Raw genomic sequence first — 16,415 nt, 5'->3', positions numbered from 1 at the left:
ATGAATATCACAGTGGTGTTTGTGAACTTGACTGTTCATTGAGAAATTGTTTGCTTCAAGGTTGTACCTGCATGAATGGCCAAGAAATTGGTTGCTATGGCACTGAGGTTCCATTACCACTTGATCTCCCCTAGGCTTCATCTTAATTTTTTTAAGAAAAGCTGAAACATTTATGGGGACAAAAGGGAGCAGTTCACCAGTATTGCAAAAATGTTAAAACGTGCAAATCGTGCATGGTGGACTTATGAAACTTGTTAAAGTAGGTCAGTAAACGACCTCAAATTTTAAATGCAGCCCCCATTCTGTAGAGCTGAAATTATAATGAAAGTACACATTGATTATTTTTGTTGAAGTGTTTAAACTTCAATAATCATACTTTTCTGTAAAAAGGCCTGTAAGGGGATCAGCAGTCCTGGGGAAAAAGTTCATTTTCAGGTCAAATTTCCTAAAAAGATGGAAACATTTTCCAACAATTTCTTAGGCCTATATACTTCTTATTTGGGAAACAAAATTGCCTTCCAAATGATAACATTTCCTGGGACTCCCTTTTTCCCAGCCATGGGACTTTTGGAGCATAAGCTTAAGAACTGTGGGGATTGGAGGGGGGGGGGCTCAGCCCCTTCAATAATTTTGGTGCAGGGGCTTGAATACCCTTCAGCACCCCCCCCCCCCCATAATTCCAGGTGAAGTGAAAAAATGTTATCATATCATAAACCAGGGAAAGTGGATATTTTTGACCCCCCCCCCCCATGAGCCATCAACAAATGTACATTTTGTCACCCCCCCCCCTCCCCGATGTTGAAACTCTTCCTTAGCCACTGAGATTCCAACCCCTGCTCTGCACTTCAAAATATATTGCATTTATCTATACTAATAAAATAATAAGCGGTCTCTATCTGTCTGTCTATCTATCTGTCTGTCTATCTATCTGTCTGTCCGGCTATCGTTTCGCCGTGCTTCGACGCATCTCTCTGAAATTTCGCATATAGATAGGTATCGGGAAAAGCATGTTGGCCATGTGGTTTTGAAGGTCATCGGAGGTCAAGGTCAAAGGTCAAAATTTCAAACTTTGTCCGATCGGGCCCAAACTTGGTGGGTGGAATCCTTGATAGGAGGGGAATATAATGCGCGAAATAAAATCGAGGTCAACCGAGGTCAAAGGTCATTACGGAGGGGTCAAATGTCAAACTTTGTCCGATCGGGCTCAAACTTGGTGGGTCGAAACCTTCGTATGAGGGGAGCATGAAAAACATTATATGGAGGTCATCCGAGGTCAAAGGTCATGGATTTCAAACTTTGTCCTATCGGGTTCAAACTTGGTGGGTGCAATCATTGATACTGAGGGGAATATATGCGCATAAAATAAAATTGAGGTAAACCGAGGTCAAAGGCCATGTAGGGGCTAAATTTCAACTTTGCCCTATTGGCCTTAAACTTGATAGGTGGAATCCTTTGTATGACTGAGGGGAGCATGAAAAAATTGCACCAAGGTCATCCGAGTTCAAAGGTCATCTGGGGTCAAACAGTATCGCTATCATGCCAGTGCTCTCACAGCATCTGGGCTCTCACAGCCGCAGGTGCACTAGTGTAATAAATTTGAACATCTTGCTTGGCAGGAAAAACTTTTCACTGTTGTTACTCATTTGGCAAAATGACAATATGTCAACTTCAAAGCTTTGTCATTTTGCTCAAAGATGTTGTTTTTATGCCTTTATGCCTCCACCGGAGGTATTATGTTTCCTGGTTGTCCGTCTGTCTGTCTGTCTGTCTGTCTGTCTCTCTGTCCGTCCGAGCTTGCGAGTGCAATTTCTCAGAACTGGTAACACGTACAGTGATGCAAGTTGGTGGAGGGATGGTTATTGGGGGTCTTCAAATTATAGGAGATTTTCGTCGCAAAATATGGTAATTACGTACCTAATTTGCATAATTTATGCGAAATATGCGTAATAAGCAAAATACCTTGTGAACAGATTATCTGGAGATCCGTATGGGGTACAGTGACATAACTTGGTGGGAAGTAGCGTGGCCAGATGTTCTCGACCGGATTAGATTTTCAGTGCAAAATATGCTAATTAAGTACCTAATTTGCATAATTTATGCGTATTTGATGCGTATCAAGCCAAAAAACCTTGTGAACAGATTATCTGGAGATCAGTATGGGTTACAGTGACGTAACTTGGTGGGGAGTAGCAGGGCCAGAGGTTCTTGACCTGATTAGATTTTCAGCACAAAATATGGTAATTAAGTACCTAATTTGCATAATTTATGCGTAACAAGCAAAATACCATTTTCTCGGAGACTAGGGTGCATACGTTCCTCAAACTTGGTGGGTGGGTGCATCTTGACCCTAGACAGAACAAGTTTGTATTGGTCAGTGGGTCAAGCTCACACAAAGTCATGCAGGGGTCATCTGAAAAAAAAATTAGTAAAAACTGCCGTATGGACATGAAACTGGGTGAGTACAGTCAACATTTAGAGCCAACATTTTGGAAGGTCATTTTGGGGTCATCTGAGGTCAAGTTACTAAAAACTGTCGTATGGGCATGAAACTTGGTGGGTACAGTCAACATTTCGAGTCAAATTTTTGGAAGATCATTCCAGGGTCATCCAAGGTCACCCAGAGGTCATCACTGGTTAAAATGATATGCCTCAAGGTGGAGGCATTGTGGCCGACGCTTTGCATCGAGAACCGCGCAAGTCGAGAACCGCTCTAGTTATTAGTTAAAGCAATAATGTGTGATTTGCATTCATTCCTATTCAAATGTTTGTTTTCACTGATCACATTATCCCCTTTTAATTTCGAGCCAAACAAATGAGGTATAACGAAGAAAATTGCGGTTTCATTCCAGCGGCTACAATGCGTGTACTACGCTCGCTGATCGTAACATGTAATACTACACGGAGCATCGAGCTAGACGTGTGTACACATAAGCTGACATCCACGGGAGATGTTAGCAAGCAGTCGATCGATGAACTCTGAATAAAACCGGGTTCGACCCGGTTTTAATATAAAAAGATACATTTTTCTGTTATTAAAGCATTTCAGGCTTAGTCTTTTACGTGGTATTTAAGTACACCACTGGGCATTATAATTATGCAAAAAGTAGGAATCCGAGTAAAATTGAGGGCGTCGCTGTGAAGCAAAACGCACATTATGGCTTTAAGTGTGCTATGCCTGAACCAGGAGCCCAAATGGGCTCCAAGACCCAAAGATGGCTCCTGGTCCTATAGTTTGTAGTGTAAAATATTAGCCACACCAGAAGCCAAAACTTGGCAACCATGAGGTACAAAAATAGCCCAACTCCTGCTTAATATAAGCCTTGTAAGAGTGTTTGATGCCCCCTGCAAATTAAAAATACTTTCAAATTTGAAATTTACAGAAAATTTATTTATGGGAGGTTTTTCATGCCCAGGGATGACATGTAGCTAGCAGTTTATACAGGACCTCTACTGAAAACTTTGCATATTAAAGACTTGATTGGAAGTTAGGGTTAATTCTTGATACAAGTTAGTAGGTCAAGTTTGTCTGCTGTTTTATCAACAACAAAATCTTTTGAAGATTTAACAAACAATAGGAAACCGCTTACAATAGTTGTTATTCTGTAAAACACAATTTGGCCTTAGTATTTCTTTGAAATGGAAGCAAAGAGTCCCAGGCATTACCGTATTTCCAATTCAATTGTCCAATTTTCAGCTTGGCCAAGCATTGGATTAATCTGATGTTATCAAGACTTATTAAGGAAAATGCGCCATGTAATTGAACTTGTTCTAATCACTAGTAAATTCATGATTTATATATATAGGTTATGCTGGGATTGTTACATTTTGGACGTGTTTGCTTTTATTTTTGTTTCTTTCTTTCTTTTCAAAATTATTATCTATTCCATATTTTGTGACACATCATGGATATTACCAGCAGTAGGATGTTGACCGGAGATGTGACGATTTTAAATTGTTGTAACCAAGGGCCATAGTACAGCATGTTTAGGGCAAAACATGGCTCGCTCGTGGGGGCACGTTGGCGCAGCGGTACGGGCTCTGCTCTGTAATCGGTGGATTGCGAGTTCGAGCCCCGGCGTTGCCATCTTATTGTGCTCTTGGGCAAGGTGATTTACCTTACTTGCCTCTCTCTATCCAGGGGTGAAATGGGGAGCTGTTTAATATGAATATTGTCCATTGAGGGCTGCCCAAAGGTATGAACATGCCTTGGGCATTGTATAGCAGCTGACATATTCTAACGACAGCGGAATAAATGTAAAGTGCTTTGGTTGCATGTGCACATGTTAAAGGCGCTGTACATTGTATAAATACCAACATTTATTTATTATTTATTTATTAACATAGGCGATAAACATTTCATATTTGGTAAACTTTTATAAAGATTGACTATAGAAACTATCACTTAAAGGTAATATAGAAAGTTATACATTATCATGATCATCAATAAACCTCTGTGAATGACATCTGCATTGCGGAGTAGCAAAAACTTTTTTGTATGGCTTTGTTCACGCCTGGGAAGTTATCATTGAATTTATCAAGCAAAAGGATATCCCTCTTACTGCATATAGACAGGTCCAGTTCTGTAATGAGGTGTCACCGGACTTGGAACAGATAAAAGCAGGAAGTGTCAGAAATAATACATGAATCTTGTAAATAAGTTATATACTAGGTTCCTTTTAACAAATAAACAAACAAAATACATAAAATGAAAATTGATTTGAATTCTTGAAAAATTCTCAGTGAGATTTATCTGTACTAATTTTAGGAACAATGGAATTCAATTTCTTTCTCTTACATCCCTGTATTTATTGTGCCATGTGGTTGTGACTTTTTAAGTGTTGATCATTTTATTAATTTATTGTCATGTGGTTAGTTGTAAATCAGCATTTTTGAATACCAATAATTATTATTCATACCGACTAATATTTGTTATATATACTTGAAAAGAACAATTAACTTAGAAATAATTTGAGTCATTAACTTATCAGGGAAGTTCATTAAATAGTATTCATTTTATTACACCAAGAAACCTCATTTTATAGTTATTTATGGTTCTAAGCAAAGGATAAAATAGCACCCTATGACTCTTTGTGGTTGTTCTAAATATTTTGCATTTATATTTGAAATAGTTTTGCTTAGTCAGAATATGTCTTGCATAAATATAGCGACTCTACCATTTTTCACCCTGATGTGGCAGTGACGTCAACACATTGAGGGAGGTCAATTGCCTGCGCATCGAATGTGGCATGTCATGATAGGCGTGTGGGGGTGTGTACGCTAGCGCTCTGAGGGAATACTAGCAATTCAATGCTGCGCCCAATGAAATGCGCACCGACGTCACTGCTACATCAGGGTGAAAAATGGAAAAGTACTACATGTAGGGCCTAGGCCTACAGGAGATTCTCACATTTGGAAAAGGATTTAGGTGTTACAATATTAAAAATTGAAATAAAAACATTGAAACTTTGAAATAAAAACATTGATTATACATTGAATATTTGTGACCCTGCTCTAACATAATGAGCACAAAGTCAAGATTTTTTGATATAACAATTAACAAACATTGAAATTTTTACTTCAAAGCTTTAAAATCATACCAAATATGTATGTATCAGTCACTTTTAGCAATGATACAGGGCTGTAGCAAGGCCGAAAATTGTGGGCGGTCATCAAGATGTGGGTGGCCAAAGCATGGATATGACTCAAATTGGTATCAAACTTAAAGAAAACATGAATTGGCTAAAAAAAGTGGGGTGGCCATGGCCGACCCCTCCGCACTGTGATGTCAGTAATTTTGTCCCCTTTATTAATCAAGAAAGTATGAAATTTAATTCACTTTCCACATCACCATGTCAAGAACATTTACAATTTAATGAGTTCAATGTTGTCAATATTAAGGGATCAGATAGCAATACAATGCATGCGCAGTAAAACAATTGTCCCACAAAAATACTATGCAAACTTTGTTATCCAATTCCTAGATTGATAACATTGATAGTCTATGTTTGAAAACTGTTTTTTTTCTATAATATATTGAAACATTGGATCACCTTACAAAGGACAAAATAACAAAAACCAAGAGAGTTGCTGTAGATTCTGACTAATTAGTTTAATTTGTTAATTAAAAGATTATCATCCTGCAGGTATTGACACCATTGTAGGTGCTACTAAGAATATATTAAATAAACCAAAAAGTAAGAAAGAATTCAAAAATCTGCATATTAATGAAGAGGAAGTAGCATTTTCATGATAAATGGTGAATATAAAAGCTGAAGTGTTCTTGCTTCAATTTCTAGAGGTATGTTATTGTTTTAAATAGACCCTGACCTCAAATTGGGACATAGTGGTCATGCATACATATGCTTGCTCCTGGGCATATTAAATCCAGACCATAGTGTATGTCCAGACCATGCAACTTGACCCATCTTGACCAGACAATTGACCATGAACCTGTGAATGACCAGCTAGTTGTAGTAGAAATAGCAACTAAGTTTGTATCATATTTCTCATGTCCTAGAGACATGCAAAGTGCAGTGTGCATAATTATACAGGCTGATGAATCCATGAATACTGGGTTAGGGCATCTGTGGTTAGCACCAGGGGGGGGGGGGATCACTCGCTTACCAAAGTGGTATGCATGCTCGTCCCAGCACCTCAAAAATGGACCCTAAATGGCGTAATCAGTGTAGAAAAATTTCACCCCTTATTGGTGTAAGGCTCTGAAAATCTTACCCCTAAAATATGGCGTAATTCTGTGTAAGAAACTAAAATGGACCCCTAAATGGCAAACAAACCCATGGAAATTGAAAACAGATCCCCTAAACGTCGAAACTTTACCTGAAAAGCACCCTTTTTTCTTAAAACGTCGACGCCGCCACAAGGCCAAAAATCGACCCTTTTTCGAAGTGTTTGGGGACGAGCATGCGTACCACTTTGGTAAGCGAATGACCCCCCCCCCCCCCGGGGTTAGCAGTAAGGCCACTAACAGTCAATTTTGAGTTTCCGTCACATAATTTCTGAAAACAAGTGAGGTAACTTTTTCATTATTCATTATTCATTATTTTTCTGTCTTTCATTATACGACCAACACGCATGTAAAATGTGTTGTTATTTACCGCTCACTCACTTGAAGATGGATGTTTAGCCCAAATGAGATTAAAAAGTACCGGTATAAGAGTCTGCAAGGTTGACAGCAAAATGTATGTTTTGATTTTGATTTTTCCACAAAAAATAAATGGATATTCATCATTTTTTTGGCAAATATAACCAGTTTTTATTGGTATTTTTTGGAAAATCACAATAATGAATTCAAGTGAGGGTCAGAAAATGAAGTGAGGGCGGGCGACGGGAAACTCAAAATCGACTTTGATTGGCCTAAGCAAAGCTGTAGCTAGGGGTGCACCCCACCATTTTTTTCTATAACAAGAGGTTAAAATTAGCCCTTTTATGATGCCCATTGAACTTTCAGAGACTTTTTCAATTTTCAGCCAAAAAAGGCAAAACAAAGTCCCCTTTTAGTTTTGGAGACCCCTTTTCATGTCCACAAAATCCATTCTGGAGCCAGCACATACCCGTCCAAAAATAATTTGAGTACTAGTACTAGTAGTAGAGGGACTAGAGGATGCCAATCATTGTAAGTGTGGGAATCTGCATTACTTTCAGACACTGTTGCTTTAGTTTACTATCCAGAGAGGTGGTGCCTCCCGCTCCCGATCGGCTGTTTGCGCTTGTGACTCGTGCTTCGCACTCCCTAAAGTCCAAGAGGGCCACAGACTGCATCTATGCATGCAGGACACTCCTAGTCGATGATAAATAAGTAGTTTTCATCCAAGAACCAAGTGAGGTTTCGGTTTTCAACAGGTGGTATGCGCTGTGCATTCTCCAAATTCAGGAAATTTCCATCGTCAACCGTGTAATTGAATGGGATTATTTTGAAATTTTAAAACGCTTGAAATATCACCAAAAAATAGGCCTATGTTAATAAATAATATGAATACAAGCTAAAACCGTTGGGGTTCGATAATGAACCCCACAAAACTAACCGAGTATATGGAAAATGTTATATGGCCGGGCGGTTTCACAAGTTGCCGGCTCTATCATGCCACTCGCCGCCTGGTTTTCAAGTAATTTCTTTGTTATTATGATTTTGAACATATTACATAGATCGTAATGACCTAGTTTTGTCCAGGGTGTATACAGTGTACATACATACAGTTACTATACACCAAACTGGATCTGAAAATTGAAAACTTGCTTGACCTATTAACAACAATTTAATTGCATTGCACCATTTTCTTTATAGAAGCACAGATGTGATAAGTGACCGCATATATTTTCATGTACCATTTTGAAATGTCTCTGAAAATTGAAAGTGTAATCTAATCTGATTACCGATTACGAAACAACCAAGAAACATTGTGCTTTTATTCTGTATCTTAGCAACAGCACATAACCATTATTGTACATCATGCTGGAAACAAGCAGAGCTCTTACCATGCTACATGCCAGGGTTGCCAAAACCTTGATTTGTTAACCCAATTGTGCGACTTTTGATCATTTTTCCTGTGACCTTTGACATAAAAAAACATAAAAAGCAATGGTAAAAGAAACAAATTGGGTTTCCAGTCCCATAGAAACCAATGGTTAAGAGAAAAATTGGGTGACTTTTCTATTATTTGACCGGCGATTCAGGCTGAAATTTTTTGGCAAACCAGCTACACACTGGGCTCTCTGTACATCCTGTGGGTGGGGACAATTGTACTTTTTCAAGTTTTGGTTTGAGGGCCTGAAAATATTGTCTACCACTGCTAATAATAATAGACAGCTTGCGATATCCAAACGTACGATTCATACACCCGTGTATCTGTTAAAAATCACTCTCATGTGACAGGATTTTGAATGAATGCATGGTCGTATGATATGTACGTTTGGAAATCGCAAGCTCTCTATTATTGACAGTCTGCAACTGCTGATATGTTGACATTAAGTGAATAAATACATGCACATGCCCTGTTGTCATGGTGTAGAATAATTTGCAATTTTATCAGTTTGAAATGTCTCTGCATTTTGATCATAATGAAACAAAATATTTAATTTCATCATGACATAATACAGAACTTTTTCTAAACAGGTGCATTCAGGCACTTAATACCATTTTCTACTTTGGCGAGGCAGTGACGTTAGTGTGCACATCATTGGGCGCAGCTTCAAATCGTACAGAGCGTTCAATCAAATGGATAGCATCCACACACGCATTGATGCGTGCACAAAACTGCTTCATCAACGTCACTATCTCGTCAAGACGAAAAAGGTAGGCCTACATAATCAAGTGCCTCATGCAGACTGCACATCCAAGTTGAGTGGCAATGATATAGCTTTAGAAAATTGCATGTTAAAGAAGACCTGTTTCAGTACACATCCTAACCCACGTCCATTTCCTATTAGTTCCAATTGTCCTTTACTTTGTTTTTGTTTGTTGTTATTTGCCTTCCTGTCTAGTGTAGATATATTGGACCTAGAACTGTAACTATTATAGGCGGATGTTGTAGGTCAATCAGAGTGATTATACCGAGCACCTCACATATTTACCACTGCAATACCGCACTGTCACCTTCAGCGTTTTCACCTTCACCCGCATTTTAATTCTCTTACTCATCAGGTTGTTTCTACCGCAGTGTAAATGTAGGGTAATAACAATTCACTACTTACGTATTTAGTGGGGCGGAAAATATTTTTTAGTAGATTTTGAATGCTCCCGCTGTGTTGCAGAAGGCTGACTTTGTGTCATGTCACCTACCAAATCTTCACCCGAACTGTTTCTACTGAGAACGTTACTGTATATTCACCACCTCAAAAGATGGTTGATGGTTGAGGATGAGGTTCACTCGCATCACCCGCATTAATCTCCACCATATGTTTATACTGGAGCCGTTACCGTGTATTCCTCGCATCACCCCAAATTAACTCAAATTCACTGTCAACCGTTTGCTCAGTAGAAACACATGTTGTGTTGCTCAGTAGAAACACATGTTGTGTTGCTCAGTAGAAACACATGTTTTGTTGCTCAGTAGAAACATGTGTTTAGTTGCTCAGTAGAAACACATGTTGTGTTGCTCAGTAGAAACACATGTTTAGTTGCTCAGTAGAAACACATGTTTTGTTGCTCAGTAGAAACACATGTTGTGTTGCTCAGTAGAAACACATGTTTTGTTGCTCAGTAGAAACACATGTTGTGTTGCTCAGTAGAAACACGTGTTTTGTTGCTCAGTAGAATCACGTGTTTTGTTGCTCAGTAGAAACACATGTTGTGTTGCTCAGTAGAAACACATGTTTTGTTGCTCAGTAGAAACACCTGTGAAAGGGGTTCTTCAAAAAAAGTTGTACCAGGACCCTGTAATGTTAAATCTCCATACAAAAGTAAATGATAATGCCCAATTACCTGCTTTTCACAGAAAGCTCATAATTTGATCAAAATCAGGAACTTTTGTGAGGGGAAAATGCCAAAATGTGCAAATTGTCTGAAACCCACGTAAATGGGTATGTGATATGGCATCGCTATTATACCAAAAGTGTCCAACATGTAACCCAAAACTGTGGCATATGCACGTACACCATCACACAGGGACTATGCTACCACACAGAGTACCACAGTACAGTGACCGATTTTGCATGTAATCTAATAATATTTTTAGATAAGACTCCTTGGCTTGTATGGATCGAGTATCTGTTGTTTTCTATAAAAAGATTGGCCATTGTTTATTGTGATTAAAACAAAAGTAATGCTCTAATAAGCATCAATAGCTGATAAGAAGAAGCACTGATAATAAGTGGCACTTTATTACACCACACTGGCGGCTCATTTAACTCCTCGTTAGGCTACTTGATTTAATTGAAAGTATCAAGCTTCATTAGTGTTACTCATCCATAAACAAACGGCTGCCTACCCTGGAGCGAGGGAGTGATCCACATTAGATATGGTTACAGGTATTCTCTCAGTCATGTGCCTTGTTCCAAAACTGTAGGGGCTATCTTATGCAGATTTTTCTGCAGAATTCAAAAATAAGTAGCGGTGCCATGAGGGTAGGGTAGGCATGAATGCAGATCCATTCCCCCATCCCCCTTAAAAACCCAATTCCACTTTTTGTGGCATTTTTGCGCAAAATTTGTTGATTTTGTCCCCTCCCCTGAAATTCACTTCCCCCCCCCATGCCCCTTACCTAAAGCCAAGAATTTTCTGCTTTACAAATGCTAAATTCCGCTTTTCTCCGCTTTGTAATTTTAGCACATTTCTGACATAATAAAATTTCACAAGAATCTTGTGACGATCATTGCGATTTGCAAAGTTGGGATGGGTAATTGGGTATCATGGCTGCAATGGGGCGTTGTACGGTAAATCTATGACGGATTTTACTTTATTTTGATGAATTTTGAAGACCCATTTCATTTAGTATTTTATTTATTTCTTTTCAATTGTATTTTTTTCCTTTTTCCAGGTCATTTTTGCTTATTTTTTTCTCAGAAATGCATTTTCCGCTTTATCTCCGAATTCCGCGATTTTCGCGGAATTTCCGCAACGCGGAAAATTCTTGGCTTTACCCTTACCCCTCAAAAAATTCCTGTTGCTGCCACTGTCAAAAAAACATGCAAAAGTGTTGGCCATGGGCAGGGAAGGGTCAATCAAAGGTAACACAGGGTCCTATTTCAAAGTTGTTCAAATTTCAAAGTTGCTCAAATTTAAAAACCACAGGGTCAAATTTCAAAGTTGCTCAAATTTAAAAACCATACCAAAGTATTCCACTCATGTCCTAAGGATTCGGAAATATAGTTTGACCTCCATGCATCATATCATTCTCAAGTTCAGGGTTGTAGCTAAAGTGGGCAGTGGTCAGCCCACCACTCAATTTTGGAACCCACCACTCAGCTGCAATTTTGGCACTGGAGCCCACCACTCAGAGTCCAAATTGCACAATTTTATTGAATTAGTCAAGAATTGGTCAATTTTGACAACAAATTGCCAAATATGAATGATTTTCATCAAATGCCATCCGGCACTAACAATGTCCTAGCTACAACCCTGACCAAGTTATAAGTAAAAATGTCAAAGGTCAAATTTTAGGGCCTACAGTGAAATGTTTAATGACTAAAAAATGCCAGATTTTAGCAAAACTGGTCTCAAAATCTCCTGATGGACATTTTGCATTGAAGTTATTTCTTGTTTTCCAACATTAGTGCCCTAATTTCTTATTAGTTCAATAAGTTTAATAAACACCTGTTGTTTCTTTTCTAGATGGATATCTCAGAGACTGAACTCAAGCCATCACAATCCAATACAAGACCTACAGCATCATCATCACAACCTGCCATAGATACAAAGTCTTCCATTACATCATCTTCTACCAGTACCATGACAACCACAGACTTTGATGAAGCACCAGGAGGAAAGTCACTTCAACGGTAAGCATCGGGCTCATTTTGCTAAATTTTTAAATTGCATATCTATCTGTCAGTTGTTTGTTTGTTCGTAACAAGTATAAATACCAGTTTGTTTGTTTAAATGGTTGATCATTCTTGTTCTTTTATTTCTTTATTTCAGAGCTATGCATCATCTCTCGAGGCTGAAATGTTTAGTTTATGACACTGGTAGTAGTATGGACGATGAACAAAGTTCTAAACCCAGCTCTTACAAAGATCTACCACTGACATTCAGGTAGCACATACATCTGGACATAATTCTGGGTTAAAACCTGTTGAATATGACAATGCCACTTACAGACTCCGTATTTGGACAATAACAAAAATCTACCATGACCAGATACAACGCAAATATGCCTGGGCATATCTGGATGTCTTAGTGACTATAGCAGGCATGGAAGAAATCAGAAAGCTCCCGCTTAGAAATTTATTCTTCCTCAGATAAAAAAAGAAGAAGTAATTTGGAGGATTGTGTGGCTGTATCACATTTGACTCATCTTTCTGGAATTAAACATTTTTCCAGGTCAGGATATCCAGAGTTGTGAATGTAGCTCTTGCAAGCTTGTCACTAGTACATGAATACATCCATCCAGGGCCAATACGGAGAACAGAGCCAATATGGAGAACAATAGAGGTTATTTTAAGACTTTAGGTTGATAACAGTGCCTGGTACTGCCAGCATGTGCAAGGATGTACCACTGTCGTGAAATTTTGAAATGGAGCGGGCGGCAAGATATGTAATTGAAACAACAAAGTGAATGTGTGGTAACAAATCATGCAAACAAAGTGACTGCGCCTTTTATCAAAATTCTTATATAGCACTTTTACTGATGCAGTGCATTTACTGTATAAATAATGAAATGAGGGCTTTGTTGACTAATTGAATCAGGTCATGAAATATTGACAACTCAATGAACTCATTCACTGAACAAGTGGAATCGCATCATGTGAGCCAGTCCTGTCTGTCCATAGATTGATAATGTGCAAAAAAATGGTGCCACTAAAGGCAAAGTCCCCATTTGGTATGCAATAAGAATTCTTGTACATTCATGAGGACTGATTGTTCTCTCATCCGTGTCTAACAAAATCACGCATAGCATTGCATGCCTTTGCAAAATATATCAAGACTGCTCTTTGAAAATTATACCGTAACAGGTACAGAGTGGGCATATAGCATTTTTGTCTTACACACATCATGGAACAACCAACCCTCATTATTAGCAAATGATGCTGGACTTTGTCTAATAGGGTGCCATCTGTATGTTCAGAACCCTAACTTCCCTATGTTTTTGGCTATGGGAAAGGAAAGAAGGAAGGAATCAAGCAAGGAGATAAAGCCTAGTTATTTTCCCTCAGGATTTGAACCCCAGTGCCAAGCACACCATCAGCAACCAGTAGCTACTGGCCTGGCCCGGCCATCAAAACTTTGCATATATCACTTGGGGCAATTGCATCATCGCTTCAACTGGGATGCATGCATACGTAATGGCTTTGTGCTGTTGGATTTTGGTGGATCAGGGAGAGTTAGGGTTAATAGTGCCTATGGAGAACAATAGAGGTTATTGTAATATTATGGTCCTGACCAGGTTCTCTTCACACAATTGTGGAGGTGGGTAAAAATTAGAAAATATCCGTTGACATGTGCAAACAAAGAGACTCTATCAAGGCTTGTAATGGACTGTTCTAGTTGAAATCCACACACCTCCTATGGAAGACATGACATTAATCTTCCACACAGGGAGTGTGAATATCAAATAGGGTTACCTGAATGGGTGCCTCCATTTGAAATCTACTCCCCCTGTGTGGGAGATTAAGGTCATGTCTTCCATATAGGGGGTATATGGATTTCAACTGGAACAGCCCAATGTATGGGTCCCAGGCCCCTGGGCCCATCCGTGAGCCCTATTTGGGTCACGGGACAATATACCAGCAGGGTCTTGGGGGTAATATCCAGGTTTGGCAAGGCTTGATTTACTTTGAAAAATTTGAATAGCAATTTTTAGGGAAATCATTACTTAGGTGATGTTCTTATTATGTTATCATAATTGTGTTTACATTGTAAAAATTGCTACACCAGTTATAAATCGAACGCTGGGGTTTGGGCATAGTCTATGATTTGGTTCTCTTTCAATAACTTATGCGTGCTATCATAAATGTGACACGACCTGGTCCATGGGGGCTAAAGGCGCCAAATTTGAAACTGAGGTAAAGGTAAAAATATGAAGTAAAAAACAATAAAATACATAAGAAAATAGACATCAAAAAACTTCATAACTTTAGAACCAAGTATGTTAGACCTTTGGTGTTTTCAGTAAATGATTAACTCAATTTTCAAAAAAGACTCCTTTGGCCCCAATGGACCAGATCGTGTCGCAAATTAAATATCATATTAGATATGAAAATTATTTAAATTAAAGGATTATGCAAACATCAACAGTCACTATACTTACTATACTATACTGAATAGTGTCAATGAATTAGGTCAATGTTATTGTTTGTATTATTGTGAATGAAAGAAAGCAATAAATATATTTTGTACCAAATATTGGCTAAAATGATGTCTCTTGGTCTACATTTTGTGGTTTACAGTGTTTTTCATTTAGTCATTATGTATGGTGTAGAAATGATCAGGATATTGATTCTGATAACATTTTGTACTTGACTTTATGATTGAAGAATTTGCATGTTTAGTGTCTTTAAAAATAAAATTGCTATTGGAAAGAAACTCATTGCTGCTGGGACCCTGTTCAGGAATCGGGGGCATATACCATTAACCAGTGGTGTGATGAGGGCCAGTAATGTATCAGATAAGCGGGAGGGACAGATGGCTCTTACTAGGAAGGCTAGTTCCATCTACTGGGAAGATACAACCAGAATTGCCCTATGCATCTCCTTTTTAGCCTAATAAACACCTTACTTTGGGGCTAAATATCCAAATTTCAGGATTATGCACGCAAGTTGCCCAATAAAAACCAAACTTTGTGTGTTGATTTAGGGCTAAAATAGTGTATTTATTTCATGTGCAATTGTCTCCACACTAAAATGACACCATGCTAAAATGATGCCCCCCCCCCTCCCACACCCAGGCTAAAATGAAACCAGTCTGGCCCCTACCAGTAGCATATCCCCCACAACTGATCCCAGATATGCTACTGGTAGAGGCCAGACTGCCATCTTGGGAACATTATTTTCTAGTGCAATCGGGATTTGGAAGATACGTACAGATAAGAACAACAAAGTCGTTCTCAACAATCAAGGGAACAGTTTTCCCTGGGTTAAGTAAAAACAATTTTGATATAATCTAACAAAATTCATCAGTTAATGGACAAGAAAATTGCACAAACATTGTCCAAAATTGCTCAAACATTGTCCAAAATTGCAAAAACATTGGCAAGAAAATGTGATATATTTAGTAACAATTGGAGTAAATGCATTATTGCTTTTCACTGAATTAAAATGATAAAGATCACCTTTGCTGTTTGGCATGCCTATTACCAAAATGTGGCACTTTCTGTACTCCTTTTGCAGGAAATTGGCCAAAGGAAAAGTAATATCCAAGCAAAGTGCAATGTACGGATGGCTTTTCACATCAAGTGATTGGGATTTGTGGCCAGCTTTTACTTATTTGAAATTGGTCTTTGTTAATCAAGCCTGGTAATTTACCAGAAAATACCTGTAGGCTTATTTCCCAATCTGTGGAAAATGCCTTGGAAATAGTGTGAAGTGAAAATGAAATTAGCAGGGGGGGGGGGCTACGTAAAACGTGTGCCCTTCAGATGCACTTATGCATCAGGCAGGGTAATTCTTTCAAAGGACATCCATAAGGCAAAAAAAAAAAAATTGTTGTGTTGCCCTCCCAAGCCTAAAATCTGGTAGTACACCCGGCCGGATTTTTTTTTTTTTTTTAGCAACTCAACCATTTGATACCTACTATTTCACAGTCA

General features: G+C 38.6%; 1 protein-coding gene across 1 annotated transcript in view; it reads left to right on the top strand.

Moving 5' to 3' along the window:
* LOC140159449 (uncharacterized) overlaps positions 1–13,059 on the top strand; it is a 46,006-nt gene extending 32,947 nt beyond the window's left edge. Inside the window, exons 9-10 of the mRNA XM_072182929.1 lie at positions 12,287–12,453; positions 12,593–13,059. Of these exons, the coding sequence (XP_072039030.1) occupies positions 12,287–12,453; positions 12,593–12,710 (285 nt within the window). The 3' untranslated portion in view covers positions 12,711–13,059. The remainder of the gene's footprint in view (positions 1–12,286; positions 12,454–12,592) is intronic.
* The last annotated feature ends 3,356 nt before the right edge of the window (positions 13,060–16,415 follow it).

The sequence above is a fragment of the Amphiura filiformis genome, chromosome 8 (genome assembly GCF_039555335.1).
Source record: "Amphiura filiformis chromosome 8, Afil_fr2py, whole genome shotgun sequence".
Taxonomy (NCBI): Eukaryota; Metazoa; Echinodermata; class Ophiuroidea; order Amphilepidida; family Amphiuridae; genus Amphiura; species Amphiura filiformis.
This window is presented reverse-complemented; position numbering and strand designations above follow the sequence as displayed.